General features: G+C 41.1%; 1 protein-coding gene across 2 annotated transcripts in view; it reads left to right on the top strand.

The window, feature by feature from the left end:
* Positions 1-13,747, top strand: part of EPHA4 (EPH receptor A4) — a 225,445-nt gene extending 211,698 nt beyond the window's left edge. For both annotated transcript variants that reach the window (XM_062638850.1, XM_062638849.1), the window contains exons 13-18: positions 389-598; positions 3,095-3,244; positions 5,585-5,778; positions 8,212-8,367; positions 8,652-9,534; positions 12,015-13,747. In XM_062638850.1, the coding sequence (XP_062494834.1) occupies positions 389-598; positions 3,095-3,244; positions 5,585-5,778; positions 8,212-8,367; positions 8,652-8,766 (825 nt within the window). In that variant the 3' untranslated portion in view covers positions 8,767-9,534; positions 12,015-13,747. The remainder of the gene's footprint in view (positions 1-388; positions 599-3,094; positions 3,245-5,584; positions 5,779-8,211; positions 8,368-8,651; positions 9,535-12,014) is intronic.
* The last annotated feature ends 6,392 nt before the right edge of the window (positions 13,748-20,139 follow it).

Raw genomic sequence — 20,139 nt, 5'->3', positions numbered from 1 at the left:
GCCTCCCTCTACTGAAAACCAGAATAAATGTAAAGTGGAAGAATATAGAATAAACATATTTTTTTTAAATAGCAGGGTCTTAAATAATCCATGTTTAATGGAAACAGTTCTGATTTGCTCCATTTTTGAAAACATTGCAATGACATAGACTCATTAAAACCAGATTCATTGCAAACTGGATACTGCATCACTGGAAGCTGTGAGGGAACCTGAGTTTTTACTTTGCTGGTGAATTATAGACAGTAGTCAGGAGACTGAAGAAATAGCTTTGTATTTTATTCGAGAGAAGATGGGAATCCAGAGATAGGCTCTTTGCCAATTTCAGCAATGGCAATAATGTACCTTTTAGCTTAATGCTCTGTGATTTTCTTCCTTTCCCCATATGCAGAAGAATGATGGCAGATTTACAGTCATCCAGTTGGTGGGGATGCTTCGTGGCATTGGCTCAGGAATGAAGTATCTGTCTGACATGAGCTATGTGCATCGGGATCTAGCTGCTCGAAACATACTAGTCAACAGCAACTTGGTCTGCAAAGTGTCTGACTTTGGCATGTCCCGCGTCCTGGAAGATGACCCTGAAGCAGCTTATACCACACGGGTAAGGAGGGAAAGAAAACGTCCAGTGGGTTTTGTTGCCTGCATATTGGTTTTGTCTGACTGTGTAGGAGGTGACGATGGTTTGTTTAAAATAATCTCAGTCACAATGAAACCTATATCATGACCTAAAAATAAACATTGGCCCAGACTCCATAGCTTGTATAAATTAACGTAGTGGTATTGCTACAAGATCAGTGGCTACATTGGTATTTCTTCTGTGAGGATGTGACCTATGTATTCCTCTGGTTTCTTCAGTGTGCTGGAGTGTGTGACAGGAACCTGATGCCAGAAATTAGAGCTTAGGCTTCTATTCCTTCTGATATCTACAGACACGTATAATGATTTCCAAATGGCTAGTCCCACTGAGGTTTGATACAGCAAGTGTATAAAACCCCGTAAGTCCATCTTTTCCCCATGGCAAAGCTAGTCATAAATTTGACCTAAATAATTTGGACTGGGGAAAGTGTGAAACCTGCATTCCCATTTTTTTGTTTCTTTCACATTTATCTATATTTCAGCATTCCACTGTTAACTAATTTTGCTAAAGCCATTTTAATATGCTGCATGTAGAATAATGGAATAATATAAGTACCTCTGGCCACAAAACAGTATCCTGACTGTTACCAGCCTTTCAACCAATACCTCTGTAATTAACATGCACATGAAGGGAAAAAAAAAAGTCAGAGTTTATAAAGTCTCCTTTTTTAATTGCTTATTTTTTTCAGTTTTAAATATCTGCCATTCTCCATCTGTTCTCCCTAGTGCAGGGTTTGTTTGTAGCACTCAGATTTTGCAGTTTGATCCCAACACTCATCCTTTAATGGATTCACAGTTCGTTACAGGGAAGAATAGACTCCTGTAGTATTAAATGCTGGCCAGCCTTGGTATTTCTCACTCATAAGGGTGGCAAGTGGAAAAAGCAGAAGTCTGAAAAGCTGTATTCAGGGAAATCAAAGTTTAGACGAACACACAAGGGCAAGACAGAAATGATTGAAAAGCTTCCCTTTGAATTTAGTGACTGGAGATATAGTATTATGTTTGCTCTTGAGAGTAAACTACAGGGAATCAATGACATTTACTTTACAGTGCGTTGTCTTCCTTTGGTATCAGTAATGAAGGATCAGGAAAATTTGGATGAACTCCACTGTACTTGAGCAGCTAAGTAAAAAGAGCTTATTGAAATTTTTAGAATGACAACCACATATAAACAATGTCCATGCATCTGTGTCTGAAAGGAGGAATAGAGCTTTTTCATAAGTAGAAACAATGCAATAGAATGCAATTTTTAAACTGTCTTTTTTTTTAAGAGATGGTGTGGTGTGTTCTCCGCCCCATTAGTAGTTTAGAGTATCCTATAGCCACACGAGGCTATACTGCTTCAGCCTGATTCACCAAGGTCCTGATTCAGAGGGCAAAGAAGACATGAGAAGGACCCTTTTTCATTTCACTTGGCTTTGGAACAAGTCCATATTAAACACTTGAGAGAGATATTAGAACAATAAGCCATTGAGTATGCACAGTTATGGATAAAAACTATCTAGAAGATTGCTGAGAAAATATCTACCAAAATAAACTTAATCAAAAAAGCATAAAAGCAAATGAAAGAACCTTAAAACCTTTGTTCAGTTTAAGTCGGTCCCCAGATGGAACTGCAGGAAACCAAAAGCTCAATTAAAAACACCTTGCATATTAGCATAAACAAAAGGAGAAATCTCTGGCCTGTGATCACTCAGCTAAGGCAAAATCAGATAAACAGGATGGAGTGAGTTCCTTTTAAAACAGTGCAGGACCTCAGTGGCCCAGATCAGATGCCCAAGTGTTTTTGTTTGCTTAAAAAGAACTATTGCAATGCGAGACTGCTCTCTCCAACAGGTATTAAAAGCAGCTTTGTGCCATGATCTGGTGTTGAGCTCCTCCCATGGGGACTGGGAGAGCCCAGAGGCTTGCTTGCTGTCTCACGTCTCTGGTAGGAGTTGGGATATTGCCCATGGGAAACACCACAGTATTCATAAATCTTCCCAGTTTATCCTCTCTTTATTTTACCTTTTTGAAAAGTAAAACGTTTGTAATCCCATTTTTCTGAAACAGGCCAAACAGGTCAGACAGGCAAGCAAGGAAATAGTAATTAACAGCCAGCATGTACTTATTTGTTTTGTCATCTAAATCTCTAATATATACTTTGTAAAACCCCTGGCTTGTTCTCATGCTTCATCATAGCCCTAAGCAGAGATCTCTTAGAGGGCTGATAAAAATACATTTAACAATTTACTGGTTCGCCTCCTTGTGACTAAAGAAAACAGATGGGCAGCATTGCCTCCTGGTTGGATCTGACAGTTTTATGGCAAGAAGATTAAAAAGTGATGCCTTTTCAAGAAGGATTCTGGAATTGCATACAGAAAATGATTTTGTGTTCTTAATGGCAGCGTAGAACTGTGTCAGGCCCATGCTTTACTGTGTCACTGACTCACTAGCCCGTGGTTTCTTTTATTTGTAACAGGGTGGCAAGATCCCCATCAGGTGGACTGCACCAGAGGCAATTGCCTACCGTAAATTTACATCAGCTAGTGATGTGTGGAGCTATGGCATCGTCATGTGGGAAGTGATGTCCTATGGAGAAAGACCTTACTGGGATATGTCCAATCAAGATGTGAGTCTCTGCCTGAGCTTCCTCTTCTTTTTTCTCCCTTTCCCCCATGCCTTTATCTTTGTTGTTAGATGTCTGCTAATGTGTTTCAACTGCTGTATGGTTATAAGACATTTACTCTAGGCTTTTAGAAGGATATAATTAGTGGTAGATTCCTGTTTTCTCAGGGAACTTCTCTGGAGCTGAGACTTTCTTGAATATTTCAATCCTGGTCTATGGTCAGGCATTAGGGAATTCTTAAGTTAGGGTCTGTAACTTATGCATCTCTCTTTTCTCCTTTCTTTTTCCCTTTTTTTTTCCCTTTTTTTTTTTAATATATATTAGGAAAAATATTACAAACAATTGAAGTAAAAAAGAAGAATGAAGAAAAAGGAGACAAATATGTCAGATCTTAATACTGCCAAGAGAGGGAAGATTTGAATGTTGATATTAAATCTCAACTTTATTGAAAATCTTTAAGAAAAACCACTTTAATTTAATGGGGCTTCGTATTAGTAGTTAATTCTTCAAGCCCCAGTGCACTTGTAATTTCTTCCAGATGATTTTATTTCTTGTAGGATATCTAAAACAACACATATGAAATCCAATTCTGATTATCAGTCAGAGCATCCTTGTGACAATTGCATAGCTGCCCCCTGAGGACATTAAAAAGCAGCTTTCCTAAATGACCATTCTTAAATTATGCATGTCCTGTTTAACCATACCATCTGGACTACTTCAGTGTATTCCAAGGGGAAGCATGTACAATGGCTGCTATTCTAGAAGAGTATTTAATAATAATGCTAATAAGAGCTTTTGCTAATAGAATTTTTATTAAATGAAAAAAAAATAAATCCCAGTGAAAATGAGGCATAGATTATCCATAATTCTTTCCCAGGGGATCTAGAAACATATAAAGGAAGAAGAAAATGTGAATCTGAATATATGGTCATGGGAGTGGTTAAGTCATTTTACAAATCATCTGCTTTCTTATGTGGAGCTGAACATTTTCAAAGAGTGTCTAGATGTGGATGGCATTTAATCTAAATGGGGGATATAATTTTAATTTCCTTCTGATGTGAACTGTCTCTTCTGGCACCCAGTCTTGCCTTCCTTTGCTAACAGGAAGTCATCAAGATTTAGCAAGAAAATAAAACACCAGATGTGTCTCAGTTATATCAGGCATGTCTACACTGCACAGTGGAGCTCAATGCAACCAACACATAACTAGCATATTAGGCTGGTATACACTGCTAACATGTGGTGCTACACCATGCTAAAAAGCTGGCTTGAACAGGACAGTGAAAGCCAGGATTACTGGCTTTGCATCCTCTTTTTAATACATGGCATAGACATACCACTTTTTTTTCTTCTTAATGATGTTGAGAGTAGTGTTATTCACAACAAAGCAGAAGTGACTTTCAAGTTATTCTGTGTTGAATCAAGAGAAATCAAAGGATCTTTATGCTTTCTGGAGTAGTGAGAGCCACTTTGTTTGTAGTTACTGAATAGCTGCTGTTAGTACAAGCATATCCCTCACCCTGTCCTCCCAGTGGATTTTAGCCGCTAATTGGACAAGAGCAGAACAAGGGAATTAAGTGCAGTTCAGTGTCATGGTGAATCCTGCTAGCAAAGTCATATCGATTAATTAAAAACTGAAGGCTTCTGGGTCATACCAGAATTGAGTCCTGGTCACATCCCATTCTCCTGAGAGGGCTAAGAAGCCATTAGAGTACTGAGCTCTGGAGCCCTTTTTGGAGGGTTTGAAATTGCTTCAGCTTGTGAGTTTTTCTGGTTTCTATTAAGTGTGAATTGCATACTTCAGTTGCTGCATTGGCCTTCTGAACATTCTTGATAAAGCTGCACAAAAGGGTTCCCATCTCTGCATTTTTTGGCTCACAGCATAAAGTGCTGAGAAAACAGGTTCAAGGCCTGTATTGCTGACAGAGAGGAGAGGGACAAGGGGTTGATCTACTGTGTCCTAAAAGTGATGGGGAAAACTTCATCTTCAACATATGGCACCCAGAACTCTTGGTTTTCCAACCCTCTGTCCCATAAAGATAGTTGCTTAATTCTAACCTGGGCTATTTTGTCACCCTTGTATCCCATGTGCTTTCTTGTAAAACATTGCCCTGCTGCGTGTCTGTTTTGGATGCTGTACCCTTTTAGTTTTGAATTGCTGAGGAGAAACAACAGTTCTGAGACCACCAACTGCCTGAGCCTGAGTGCCATTTTCCATGTTGTTCCACTTAATTGTGGATTTGTTTCCATACTTTGCATTGCCCTAGGATAAATGATACTCAGCTGGTAGATTTGAGTAGTGTCTGATGTTCTCTAATGTCTTCCTAATTGTGCCATTTATAGGTTATTAAAGCCATTGAAGAAGGATATCGGTTGCCACCCCCAATGGACTGCCCCATTGCTCTCCATCAGCTGATGTTAGACTGCTGGCAGAAGGAACGCAGTGACAGGCCTAAATTTGGACAGATTGTCAACATGCTGGACAAACTCATCCGCAACCCCAACAGCCTGAAGAGGACAGGCAGCGAGAGCTCCAGGTCAGCTGTGCTTTTGTAATGGAGATGTATGAGGGAGCATAGTGGAAATGACAGGCAAAGCTGCATGTCACCTAAACCTCTGTGCTGGGCTTAATGTGTGCTCTGTGGCTCTGCAGAGCCTGACTGTGCACAGTAGACATAGCACCGTGTAAGAGGGCAAAGGGGTCTTGCTGGCACCCTGCTGAACCCCACTGGGTATCCCTGACCCTCCTACCTCTGTGAGAAGGAAAGTGGAATGAGCAGAGCTCTTCCTGTATCACACCAGGTTCAGAGAACAGTCTTAAACAAAAGTTCTGATGTGGGCAAGCTCAGTTTGAAGATGAAGTTTGCTGCATCTTTTCCCTCTTCCCCCCTAGTGAAGGGGCTTGGAAGGGTAGCCTTAATGCAGTGTAGCTGACAGGAATGATGTGGTTTTCTGCATGAAAAGTACATCATCAAGTTTTGTAAACCCTAGATTTGTGTAGGATTTGCAAATGAGCATTACGGCATTACAGCCAACGCCTTGCGGGCATTGGGAAGGTGTGGATTAATTTTTATGTGAATTTGAATTTAATTTTGTGGAAAGCCAGTTTCATGTCTCCACCGATCCCGCATTACATTGGTGTTTTGTTTTGTTTGCTAAGCACAGTATACCTGCTACGTGCGAAAGAAGTGCAGTAGGAAGGAAACTCCCAGAGTTGTAGGGTAAAACCAAAACATCTTTGTTGAGACAGATCAGCAGTTTGTTTAAGCTGGTGAAACACTGCTGAAGTAATAGGAGCTTGGCTAATTTACACCAGGTTTATTTTTTTCAAATGCCTGTGCTTTGTCAGGTAGGTTTACTTGCAGCAAATATGGAAAAAAGCTTGAAAGAAAAAAAACGACAAAGATAATGGGAAAATATTTTTCAGTAGAAGGGAAGTTATAAAAATATCCACAGGGTAATACCGGGTTAAGTTTCTTGAATCAGTGAAGGAGAACACAAGTTCTTCTTTAGCCTCCAACAGAACAACTTCCTGGAAAAAGCTATTTTTGTTTTTAAACCTGTAGGTCGCATTGTGAATTTTCCTTACAGTGTAGAATATCAGAAGAGGGACTATTAAACCTATGAGACCCATCACCACATTATCTCCAGATTGCCCTAACTGCATTGGTAGCCTGGCAAAAAATGTATCCACCCTTGAGACTTAAATAATTTACATGGTGAGAATCACATTATGATCTGCTGTGATAATTTCATTTGAGAATCACAGCATGATCTCCTCCATTTTGCTTTCTTTCCAGTTTACAGGTGCTCTTTGAAAATACATAGATTTTACAAAAAATAATAACCTGTTCAAGATCATTTCTTGTTCATGGCTATTTATAGATCTTTATTTTTCTTCTCATTGGAATATGAATTTCAAATATACATATACCATTATTAATATACAATTTTATGTGTGGAGCATAATTGCATATAATTAGGTTGCCATCACTGGTCTTATGTTAGATAGGACTTTAAAAAACTTGTACCAAGTAGTACCAGCATGTACTGGGTGCCTTAGGCAAGACATAACTGTGCTATTGCACATCTAATCTTTGATAATATGCATTTTCAAATAAATTGCTAAATTATATTTGTTTTGGTTAGATATATAGTAATTTATAATGGTTTAATGAAACTGTGATTTACAATAGATGTGGAATAATGAGATACTAAGAAGCAAGTTTGGTAAAAATAATTATTCACAAATCTGTGGAAGGGAAAATAAGAAGCACATGGCACAGTGCAAACAAAGATCAAAGCTTGCATGATTCCCGCCACTTCTGGCACACGCACTGGTCAGGAATGGATTGATTAAAGAGAAGATTAACTCCCTGCTGTCCTGAGTTTGATTGAATGCCCTGAGCTTGCCTGCAAACCTGACTGGAAACAGGATTTATCTGAACCTGCCCTGAGTTTTGCCCTCCAAACCAGTCTTGGCAGGTTGTGAGCTCCCAGTTCCTTTGCACATACTTCAGTAGTGTTTCTATAGTTGCTGAGGTCTGACACATGCAGGATTGGCAAGGTCTTGCATTGGTGCCTGTGAGATACAGACTCAGTAGGCTGAACGCCTTCCAGCATTGCCATCTTCTTTTTTTTTTGAAGTAAAAGCATTTTCTATGAACTTTGTTGTATCTGAGGTGGAAATCGTAAGTGGCATTGTGGTTCAAATTAGATCTGAAAGCAAAAATAGAAACCTAAGGTCAAATTCATTCTTAGCAAAATTTGGCCCATTACTTTGTATTTTGTGAAGTTTCTTGCATTGATGTACATTGCTGTTCAGAGAACCACCAGTTTCACTGAGCACAATGTCTTGTCCTTACTTTCTCTAATCATTGAGGATAATTGTTTCAGAAACCAAGCTCTTTTTTTGCGATTCATGATCCAGTTGACACCATTTCTCTGTCCTTTCACTGTTTGGCATCCAGACCTAACACAGCCCTGCTGGATCCCAGCTCCCCTGAGTTCTCAGCGGTTGTTTCTGTCAGTGACTGGCTCCAAGCCATTAAAATGGAGCGATACAAGGATAACTTCACAGCTGCTGGCTATACCACCCTAGAGGCTGTGGTGCATATGAACCAGGAGTAAGTACTCAATGATATAATAAAAAAACTGGTAAATCTGGATTTAATCAACCTCTTTTCCTTTGTGCTGCATATCATTACACTCATTAAAGGAATGGAATGCCTTTCATTTGGATGGAGAATAACTTTAAAATGCCTCCATAATGCCCTCACTTATTTAATTAAACATTTCTGTACATCTGCCTTGCTTTTGCTGTGTTGCTTGTGGTTGACTCTTAATATTCTTCTCTGCACCAGCATCTTATCCACAGTTCTCAGCCCCCTACTTCTCTTGCTTTCCACAGTGACCTGGCGAGGATTGGGATCACTGCCATCACGCACCAGAACAAGATATTGAGCAGTGTTCAAGCAATGCGCACCCAAATGCAGCAGATGCACGGCAGGATGGTCCCCGTCTGAGCCAGTACTGAATAAACTCAAAACTCTTGAAATTAGTTTACCTCATCCATGCACTTTAATTGAAGAACTGCACTTTTTTTACTTCGTCTCCTCGCCCTTCGAAATAAAGATCTGCAGTATTGCTTGATGTACAGATTGTGGAAACCGACCGTGTGTGTTGGGAGGGGAGCCTCCAGAAATGACAAGCCGTCATTTTAAACGAGACCTGGAACAAATTGTTTCTTGGAACATACTTCTCTGTTGATCAACGATATGTAAAATACATGTATCTATATAAATATAAAGTCACATTCAAGTTTTGATGCTATGTTTGCTGCCAGATACTGTGCTTAAAAAACAAAACTGAAATTATTTTCTTTCTCCCTATGACCCGTAGGATTACAACCATAGTGTTTTATTTGTGGGTGAAACCACCGTTGTGCATCTTTCACTGGAATGAAGACTCTGCCCTTGGATATTTTTTGCAGACTTGATGCGTCACTAATACCTTGCAGAAACCTCAGTGAGAGTATCATTGGGCTAATCAGTGCCTGCCGATTAGTGATCTACTCATTTATGGGCTTGAGACATGATATGACCCATCTCGTGGATTACTGGGCAAAACTGGACTTTTGGGGAGTTTATTGGCTGTTGTGCTGTGCTGAAGCCTGCCACTTAGAGACTTTTTGTGAACATCTTGCCAGTAGTCAGCTGTGACAATCGTGGCTGTGGAGCTTTCAGACTTTTTTTCCTCTTTCAAGAAGCAATTCTCGTTGCCACTTGAAGAAGGTCAGTGGAAGTACAGTGTACAACATGTTCGTGGTGCTTTATTTCTTAAACTGTGCTAGGATTTCATCACTGTTGGGTTAGAAAAAAAAAAAAGAAAAAGTGCTTTGGTATGTATTATTTAGGGTACCCAACTAGTTTGTATGAACCTGTGCTGGTTTCCCAGACTAATTGCTTAGTGTTTCCCATTGTTTGCTCTATTTGATGACAGTGAAAATTGCACTGTTTCAAAACCTGGTTTTGCTTTCAAGCTGTTGTGTGTTAGGATGTGCAGACAAGGTGTAGGAGTGCATCTTGGGGCTCACTCAGTTCAGTGCTAAGAGCTTGATCCCACTTTGCGCTAAAAGCAGCAGGGATGCTCATATTTTTTGGGTGGAAAATCCCATGCATATAGATTGTATAGAAAGTAAGAATAACCTTGTAAAGTAGAGATATTCATAAATGCGCCAAAGATCCAAGGACTTTCCTGCCCTCTCGTGAAAAACAGTAGAGCCAGTATTTATGTTATGAAAAATCAGTCTCAGTTGCTGTGTCAGTGGTTTTATGGGAGGGAGAGCAGAAAGAAACAGGGTTATGCATGCAGCCTTCCTGGTTTTGCATAGTTTGGGTGTTGGGCATGGTGATAGTGCTATGTTAAGCAGCAGTGTTATGCTTCACATACGGTGATGCAGTCTCACCAGCTGTGGGAATCAAATTCACTTTTGAAATCATCCCCATACGTTGGATTATCAAGGCAATTGTGGGTGTGAGTGCCAGGTTAGGCTGCAACTCTAAGGTCTTAAGTATGGCAAACAGGATGGAGCATGACCTGCTTGAAAAGCTGCCCTCCAACTCCTACCAGAAGCAGATGGAAAGTTGCATGAGTGAAAGCATCTCCTAGGTTGTTAGGTGGAGGTGACCGCTATAGGAATGTGGTTGTCCTCATTAGGTCACTCAGGATAAAGCTTTATCTGGTAAAGGTCTGAACACATTTAAGCTTGAATTTTATTTATATTAAAGATTTTATAACTCTTTTTGAACAGAGTATATAGATTAGATTCCTTTTAAAGTCCTTTCAAGTGCTGAGATGACCTTAGAAAAGAGACAGAATCAGGCCCACTTGTACTGGGTAGGTGGAGGATTTTAATGACACATCCTCTAGAATAAACACTATTTTAGCTGTGCCAGGCGCAATGTCAGAAAGGTGAGATTTGTTTTGATGGCTCTAAGGCTGGTTCTTTGGTCTGTAATAGTTTTGTCCCACTCTGCACCTGACAGCGAATTCAGAAATGATTTAGTAACTTTGTATGTCAAGGTTTTTCAATGATTGCATTTATTCTAGATCCAAAACAGCTCACTCACTTGGACAAGTCACACTTACTATATCGTCACTCACATCGCTTTTTGTCAGTTTGAACAATAACTTGCTGATTTCAAACACTAACTCTCCCTCACCCCGAAATTTCTCAGAGAACAACTTGTTCAGAATATGGGATGCTAAATTTGCATCCTGTCAAGCCATGACAGCTTAGTAAAAACGGTTCTGCAGTATTACTTGTGAAAGCTTTTCAATTTCAAAGAAAAAAAAAAAAGGAACCTTAAAAAACTACTTAAACCAGCATGTTTTAATGTCATTTTGCCAGGCAAGGTGAGAACTGGTTACTTGTTTTAAAGACCTGACACTTTTACTTCCAGCAACAGAAATTCTGTTGCTTCTTAAGTGCAGAGATAGTTTCAGTTTCCTCTTGCTGTAAATCTGTTGCATTCTGTTGAGATTTTGGTTTTATGTAAAAACAAAATACACCCGATTTTCTGGCCAGATTGTAAAATTGCTTTCTTGGAGTTCAGTAACTGGAATTCAAAACACTCCAATATTTTCCACACAAAATGGAAAACTGTGTCCCTATAGAATGAAAACTGTGAAAGCAGCTGAGATGCTGGGTTTTCACAACTGCCATTGATGGTTGTGTTCCCTGTGATAAAACACAGCCAATGAGGGGGCATCCACTTCAATGTGATTTTAGCTGGAGGAGAGCAGATTAAAACAAAATATGTGGCACCATGGAAGGAGGACTTTGAAACAGTGTGAGGGAAAGAAAAGGGACAAGGAAGGCAAAAGGTTCTCACCACCTGAGAACTGCTGGCTGTATTTGTCTCGCTTGCCCAAGATGGGTGAACTAGCCAGTGTGGCAATGCTCTGCATCCACCTGCATTTGCCTTTCCGCCACCCTTTCCTGTGAGAATTGCATTTCTTGATACTTTGTCCTTTAGGAAATCCTTGTCCCCTTTATAGGAAGAGGTTTTATTCCATGAATCTGCTGCCAGGTCACCTCTTCACCAGGGCAGAGATTTCAGCTCTTTAACTTTGATGTGAATCAGCAATTGCAGTAGCCAAGGAACAGCAGTGCTTCAATCTGGGAAATCTAAGAGGAGGCATTCAGGCAGGTCTGTCCATCTACCTTGTTGCATGTTGTTTAATATATTTGTGTTTTCTTTTTGTGCAGGGCAATTAGATTTTGCTTTCACGTCCTTATAGCTCATCCTATTGATCATATTGACCACGGAGGAACATAGACTAGCCTTCTGGATCTACAGTTTTGCGTCTTCCGTAGCACTGATTCTGGAGAGCACATGCTGAACAGTCACCAGTCGCTGAAGAGAGCTTGACTTTTACTTTCTCTTTTTTTTTTCATGTGCCACCCACTCCAGGGTTTTTTCTTCATTGGGAGCTAACTAACTCATTAAGACTCAGCACCCAGTTGTCACTTGAGGAATGTACTGTGTCAAAGCCCTGCAGACTTCTGGATGTTTGTTGTTTTTTTTTTCCCTCCCCTTTTGCTTTCTCTTCCTACCTTTGGTTTTATTTATATATTTTGTTATTTTCTCTCCTCATCCACCTGGCTGTCACTGCTGCATCACGGATGGATGCAGATGACGGAGCACTACACATCTTACCGTGGACACCAGACTAGGTGCAGCAGCAAAGAACCCAGTTCCTGTGAGCTGCCCATATCCATTACTGAAGTGACATTTTACACAAAATGTGCCATTGCAGTGATATAAATATATTTTTTTTCCTTGAATGGATAATGAATTAGTATCTCCTCTGAAAGGTGCGTTTGTGTGCTTGTGTGCGTGTGTTTGTGTGCGAGTCACCTCCTGTGTAGAACTGCCTGTGAATGTGCCGACAGCATCTCTGGAGGCGCAGGAGTCCCCTGTCATAAGAGAGCAGGCCCATAGCTCGTGTCTGCCATGGTAGTGAGAACACACACAGTAAAAAGATGTTTAAATTTCTCTATCTACAAGTGTATTTTTTAGCTGCCACACTCACCTTAATGAGTAGTTCTACAGCCTGAAATGGGCAATTTCAAGTTAGTTTTGGAGTTACAAATTATGGGCTCCATAAGGGTGCTAAAGATATTCTGAAGTGTTATTTGTATTTAATGCCCAGATCAGATTCATGATCAAAAATGACCAGTTTCTCAATGGCAAGGTGATGGAGGCAACACCTGCATATCCATCCACTGGTAACCCTGAACCGAACTCTTAAGTAGCCTTTTTTATCTGCAAAAATAGGATTTTAAAGACTTGTTGAATGCAAACAAATATATGCAATTCTTCAGTTCACAGAAGCACCTTGCTCTGTGTGCAAGCTGTGAAAACTTCTCACGTAATAATCAAAACGATTCATTTGCTCTCAGCGAAGTTAAAGAACAATAATGCAACAAGACTTTTAAGGTTACAGTAGTTAGCAAGAGAGTTGTGAAATGTGTCCTGTTCCTCTTGCGGGTGATGAAGAGATGGTGAAGTGCAGTAGAAGGCACTCTTTCTTTCATGGCCTGAGGAGCAGTGCTGCAGTTTACTGGTACTACCTAGGAAAGCTTTCTGTGTTTGGAGAATTCACTGTCAGTTTGAGAAGAGCTGTGCCCCAGAGGCCAGGGAACATTACAGCCACTAGGGATTTGGAGCAGGGCAGGTGATGCTCCCCACTTGCTTCCTGGCCATGGGGAGCTAGCATCTGCCATGGTACCCGGTGCAGCACAGCCAACTGCCATGGGGCAGGGTTTCACTCCAGCAGACATGGGGGAGGCTGGATCCGCTATATTAAAAGCGAGTGCAGCCTTGACCAGAGCCGTAAAGTGATGTCCCAAAGTCGCTCCAACTTTCTCCTGTTTTCCCTCCTCATGGGCCCTCCAAGCTCACTGTTAACCGTAGCTGTGCCTGCAGGGTCATAAAAGGGCAGAGCCCGGGCTTGGTCCGGGTGCCAGGAAGTGCCAGCTGTGCCACTCAGCATGGCCCACAACAGACTGCTCCAGAGGGAGCTGGGGAGAAAAGGAAAGTGAGTGCCATGGCACTGCTTCCCCTGGGGAGAGGACAGGTCAGCACCAGGACTGTCTCGCACGAGAAGCCTCTGTTTGTTCAGAAATTGTCCTGCTTGCACACCACTGGTTGATGTTTGTCCAGGTTTCTTGCTGTACTAATTTTGTGATGGATCTTATGTATTAAAAATATATATGTATAAAATACAAGAGGCTGGTAAGTCACCAGTAAACGGGACTTAAAAAGCAGTATTTTTCTTTTATGTGACATTTTCATAACCAGAAAAAAAAAATCTGAAATACTAATCAGACAAATAAAAAGAGAGTGCATTTATTTTTTTGTATCACTGCAAGTATGTTGGAATATGCAAGGACTGTGGTTATAATTAGAATGTATGAGGCATATTATAATTTAGTTCATACTGAAAAAATCTAACAGCATTTCTTTGTTCGTGCATTTGAACGATCTCTGGGTTAGATATATAGATTTTTCTATTTTGTTTTAATTTGTAATTTCCCCTCCCCCCTCCATGACTTTTAGGTACACATAACTTATGTCATTTATTTATGGTCTTTTATACCTAGTTTGTAAAATTGTAAAATAGCAAACAATGCAAACATTTGCATTTGAAAATAATAAAGTAGTTGCTGTACAAACCTGAAACGGACTATTTCTGGTTACTGCACTCTTTAGTGTTTATCAAGAACAGATACAAGTTCAGAACTTGGAGTAATAATCCTGGTGTTTGCCCCAAAGGGATTAATTCTCTTCAGATTTCACAGGAACACATTCCCAAAGAACATTTAAACTTTGTAACTCCTGAGCTTACATTAAAGCACATTACTTTTGCTTGTTACCATCTGGATTGTTTTGTATGCCGAGTATTTGTAATGTGGGAAGGATGCTGCCGTCAGGCTCACCTTGTGAATGATATCAGTGCTTCTTCCTTGGAGACCAAGTAGCATCCATGGGCACTATGCCTGAGAAAAAAATGCAGGATTATAATGTTGTTTCACTGGCATGCCTAGGGCCAGCTGGGAATAGTTTCCGTCCTGTCTCCTGCTGTCTGGACCTTGCCTGGGGCCAGACTTCACCTCAGCAGAAATCCAGTTTTCAAAGCTTCCTTTGGGCCAGGGTTTTGCCTCTATTGGGGCGCTGTGACCTTGCTGCTGAGTTACTGCACTTGTTGCTCTGTGGCCTACGTCTGCATGATTCAGCGGGCTCGTGTTGGAGGCTCACAACCAGAGAGGGTAAAAGGAGCAGGAGAGAGGGAAGTGAGAAACTGAGGGACAAAATGTAACCCAGAGGTGTGAGGGTGTTGGGAGCAGCAGAAAATGGAGAGGGAAAGTTTCTGTGATGAGGGCTTCAAGCCAGAGACAAGTGAGTAGATATTGCGTAAAGGATATTGCTGTGTAATGGCAGCAGATGTATGGACACGTGCTGCGTATCCTGAGTGCCAAGAGTGTAATGTCCTGAACTGTCACTTCTTTACAATACTGCTGCTTAGTTTAGGATGTACAGGCTTTTTGGCACTTTAACTATGTAAATTACACATGTCCATGGTTCACAGGTACCACAGGAAGGATGGTGGCTCCTCTAGAAATTTTCAGAAGCTTTTGACTTGTCTATTTGGAAAATACTTTGAACCAAATTCTTGGAAAGATTCCAATGATGCCAAGGGAACTATATCATACAGTGCTGGTCCCAAGAAAGTCCCAATGGCACTGAGTTATTGCAATTGAAAAGCAAGTCCGCTGTGTCCTTTTGTACCTGGGAGAGCAAGCCAGCCCCACTGGGTGTTTCTCTGGTGCCTGTATTCAGCCAGTTAGTGTATTAAGAGAGAACATGTCATAGCTGGCAAAACAGATTCCATTTCACACACTCAAAGAAGTTTTACAAATTCTTTAGTTTTATTACAAAATGCAAGGAAAACCTTTAAATCATTTTACAAAAATACCATTTCAAAATGTTCAGTGAGGACTGAACACGTGGGTACTCTGCCTCCTCTTCCTGACTGCTCTTTTTCCCTTTTAGCTCCCAAATCTAAGAAATCGTTCCATCAAAACGTTCTACCCCCGTGGTTTAATTTTCTTCCAAGTATATGAATTTTACTGAAATATTTCCTTACCAAAAAGACATTTGTTCTCTCTCTGCCCCTTATTCTTTCCACATATATACAGGAGCATGAGGCAAGCAAATCTATTTACGTATAAAGCGTATATATTTGCATCTCAGTGGCAACGTGCATAGCTGCCCATGAGCTGCGCATGGAGTAATGTGAAGAGCAGACATGATTTATCTAGAGACATTGGGGCTCTTGTAGACAGGTCAAGGAAAACAAAATGGTTTTTGACAATTGGGAAGAAAAAAAATAAAAGCATGTTATGCTCTAAATCAACAACTTGATTAAAACTAGAGCTGCATTTGAGGCCTTGACCTTAGTTATTCTACCCTTTCCCTTGCAAGGAAGTACCCTTGGGCCATTGACTGATTCTCTGTTGAATAGGTTGCAGACCTCTGACATATCTTATTTCTGGCAATGGCCCTGAACATAATTCTTTGTTTACAGGAGCCTCCAAGAAAGTTACATGAATATGTAGACATTTTCTTCAAAAAATAAAAACAAAACCTAAAGCATTCCTTTCCAATCAGCTTAGTAAAATGTATTCTCCATGGGTGGATGGAGATAGTAGCTACATTAACTTACTTTTATACACATTTATATAGAGAGCAATTATATTCCAGTAATCTGCTGTGGATTACTAGCCTGTAACCAGACCAACAAAAGATAATGAAATCCTTGTTTTTATAGTGTTCTTGAATTTACTCATGATTCTGTTCCATAAACTCTTGTAATGAATTAAATGGGCTGAGGCATTCTGGCATTCAGTTTTTGAAGGCTGTTTTTAAAATACAAAAGAAGTGTGGGTCAGCAGAACAAAACCACCATCAGGAGCCCTGCTTTCCTCCCAGTTCTGCCCAGGTAACCTTCCTCCCATGGGGTCAATAACTAAGATCTCAGGGCCGGGCAATACAGGGCTGTTAGGCAATTACAGGTGCAGGTAGATGCTTACTGCCAACATTTTAATGATGCTTTAGAGCTGCTTAACCAAGGGGTGCAGCAGCTCACGTAATGAGATCCTGCTTCGCAGTTGGATTTTCAGCCTTGCATTAAGTGTCTTGCTGATGAAGCTCCCAAAACATCTCCATCATCATCATCGGGGGAGGGGAAATTTTTCGGAAGCCAACCATCACAGCAAGAAGCTGTGTAAGCTAAGAGAGGTTTGAAAGCTATTGAGGGACTTGCTGTGCTGCTCTGGTGCCTCTTGCCTTCGAGCCTGCTGCAGACCTTGTCCTAAACCAGTCTCGATGAGAGCTGCCCGAGGCAGGTTCTGCCCTTGCAGGCCCTTCTTCCTTCCTGCCTCTCGTGGCCTTCATAAGCAGTTCTCTCACAACAAACTGTCACTGGGAAGGTGGCTTTCCCAGAAACTATCTTTCTACTTGGGCCTTCTGTCACCCTGAGCAGGATCGAAGGTACATGAGGGTCCTTCAGTGAGAGAAGGGATTGATGCATGTCCCTTATCCTGGGAGATGCTCTCTGAGCTCCTGCTCATTTGAAGGCTGAGGGAAGGTCATCAGTTCTAGGACAGTATCAGCGTTTAGGCTGTTCAGCAGCTGTGGCTGGCCAGGTCATATATGCTTTGAAAATACAGACATATGGGGGCTGGGTGGGCATCAGAAATAGAGACTTAAATGGGTTTAAATCCAAAAGTCCCTTAAAAGCTCTGGCCTCAGATTTTCAGGAATGCTGTGGAGCTCGGTGCCATCTCATTGCCGTGTGTCAGTGGGATCACCAGGGAACTCAACATTTAAAAATTCAGCATGAGAATCCCCAGAGAAGCAAGGGAGTGCTCGGTGTATGTGCTTACCTCATTAATCTGTGCCTGAGAGCTTACCTGAGCCCTTCCAGCTGGCAGATTTGCACTATATGACAAGTATTAAAGAGCATTTACGTTCACCTTTCTGAAAGATTGGCTAAAAATCCCTTGGAAAAAAATGCTTCTGGAAAAAAATATGGGGTTAAAATGGACTGATGATGTTCTTCTTCACTTAAAGAGGCTGCTGGATTGATTGAAGCAGCATGATGTGAAAGGCCTGGCAAAGTGACATTGACAATAAGAAAATAAGGACAAATGAGTTGATCTGTTTCCATGGGTGGTATAAACTGATTTCACTGGGACTACCCTGACTTGCATCAGTTTAAGGATCTAGTCCTTAGCTACATGAAACTTTAGGTAATTTTTTTTTTTTTTTAACCAGGAAAATGTATTCCAAAGCGGTCATTTTGTCTATTATATCTTCTTTTTTTATGTGACCATTATTCATATTAGAAGTACATGTTTAACAATGCAAAATTATGGTATCCAGGGAGAGACAGGAAGGTTTCTGTAGAGTCCTCGAACTTCTCTTTGTCGGCTTTGTTTTCAGGTTCACATTCTGACAGCAGATGGGTTTTGTTTGGCCAAATGGTTAGGATTGCAACAAGTCCTCAGAGACCTGTTTTTGTCATTCTTGCAGACTCTCTCATAGTGCGCCATTAAGGCTGTTGAAAGGACAGGACATCCATGTATCATTCAACTATTTTTGATCTCTTGCACCCACAGATGGAAGAAAGAAATGGAAACCTAAACAGACCCCTCATGACATGAAATGAGTTGCTGACTGGGCTGATCCCTCACAGAGGGAAAGCAGCTTAATAAGCTGGTTCTTATTTTTAGAGCAGCATCAGTAGAGCAGTTGCTGTTGCGTCAAGATTCACCCACTATGATGCTGTTCCACACCACGTGCACTTTCCTGGTAGCTCCTGCTGCGCTGGGTGAGGCAGGGAGCGGGGCCCAGGCCAGTGGCTGCTGCTGGATGTTTGCAGGCAGCATCTCCGCTCTGCCTGTGCCCAAGGATACTGTTTTCCTCAGTGTGACCAGCTTCAAAACCTGATGTCTAGAAACTTCTATTACACAGGTGTTGCCTCACTTTCCACCTGCTTTTGCCTTCACACCAGGCTACAGCCTGCTGAGAGCTACTTTCCACTCCCCCAGGGTTTTGGAGGCGATTAGCTTTGGAGCTGGTTAGTTTTGGAGCCGGTTTGTCATCCTGAACAGGTGAAAGAGATCATCAAAATTTTTTTAATCAGCTTTGAAAGTGGGTGTAGTTGATCCCGGAACAAAAAGCATTCACCAACTGCTAAATCCAATCAACCGTGGGTGACTGATTACTTTTAGCTTACTTAATTGATTGACTGTGGCATTTCTATGAAGGAGCTATTCTGAAACCCAAGGAAGTCCACACAACTGTTTCAATTCTGGCAATAACTTGTAAGTTATGTGTTAAACCTGTGTTTGAATTCAACAGTATTGAGAATTATAAGCAAAATATACAGATGGGTGTGTGAGAGCTGTGCTGGATTAGAACGAGTGTTTTTTTTTCTCTTGCTTAGTAACAAGTGAAATGGTAGGAGGAACAAGTTGATGGATCCTTTGAAGTGTGTTTGAGGAGTTTTTACCAGTGACAAGTTCCTGTGATATTGCCTGGTAGCACCCAGCAGTGGAGGTTTCAAAAAGAGCCTCCTTCCATCCTAGCAAGGTAGTACGAAATCCGTTTATATCTTCATGTGTATGAAGTTGCCTTGTATACACACATGTGCACAAAACCAGCTTTGTTCTTGCTGCCTGTCGTGGTGCCATGCTGAGCATCTCACCTCCAATCCACCCGTGTCTCTGGCAGAATGACTGCTGAAGTTACATTTGGCATTGCACTGACATGCCAAGTGTGCCAGCGTGCAAGAGCTGGAGATCCTCTGGAGGACATGACCATAAGCTCATTGTGTACATGGGCTTGCCTGTCCCAGGACCACCCTTAGGACACAATTCAGATAGGCTTTGTAATACCTATGTCAGTTTTTACTGTTGTTTTTACTTCACTGGCAACTGCTTTTACTTGCACAACTGAAAATGAACTTGTCAAGTGCCAAAGTACAATTTCCACAGCAAGGCTGCTGCCAGTGTGTGTTCTAGGGCCAGTTATTAATGTCATTATTGTTTATTTTCAACACAGTAAGACAACTCCAGCTGGCAACGAATGTGCATAATAAACAGGGATGCTTTTGGTATGATACAGAGTAACATGTCAAAAGGTGACTCAGATCCAAACAAAGGTACAAGCCCTCATTCAGCAGGACTCATTCATCACTCTCAGCTTTCAGGCATATCTGGTGATGGGCTCTCATGAGACCAATGGAGAACATTTTAATAA

This window comes from Pezoporus occidentalis, unplaced genomic scaffold (genome assembly GCF_034315485.1).
Source record: "Pezoporus occidentalis ecotype Australia unplaced genomic scaffold, CSIRO_AGI_Poc_V1 ctg59, whole genome shotgun sequence".
NCBI classification, from domain to species: Eukaryota; Metazoa; Chordata; class Aves; order Psittaciformes; family Psittacidae; genus Pezoporus; species Pezoporus occidentalis.
This window is presented reverse-complemented; position numbering and strand designations above follow the sequence as displayed.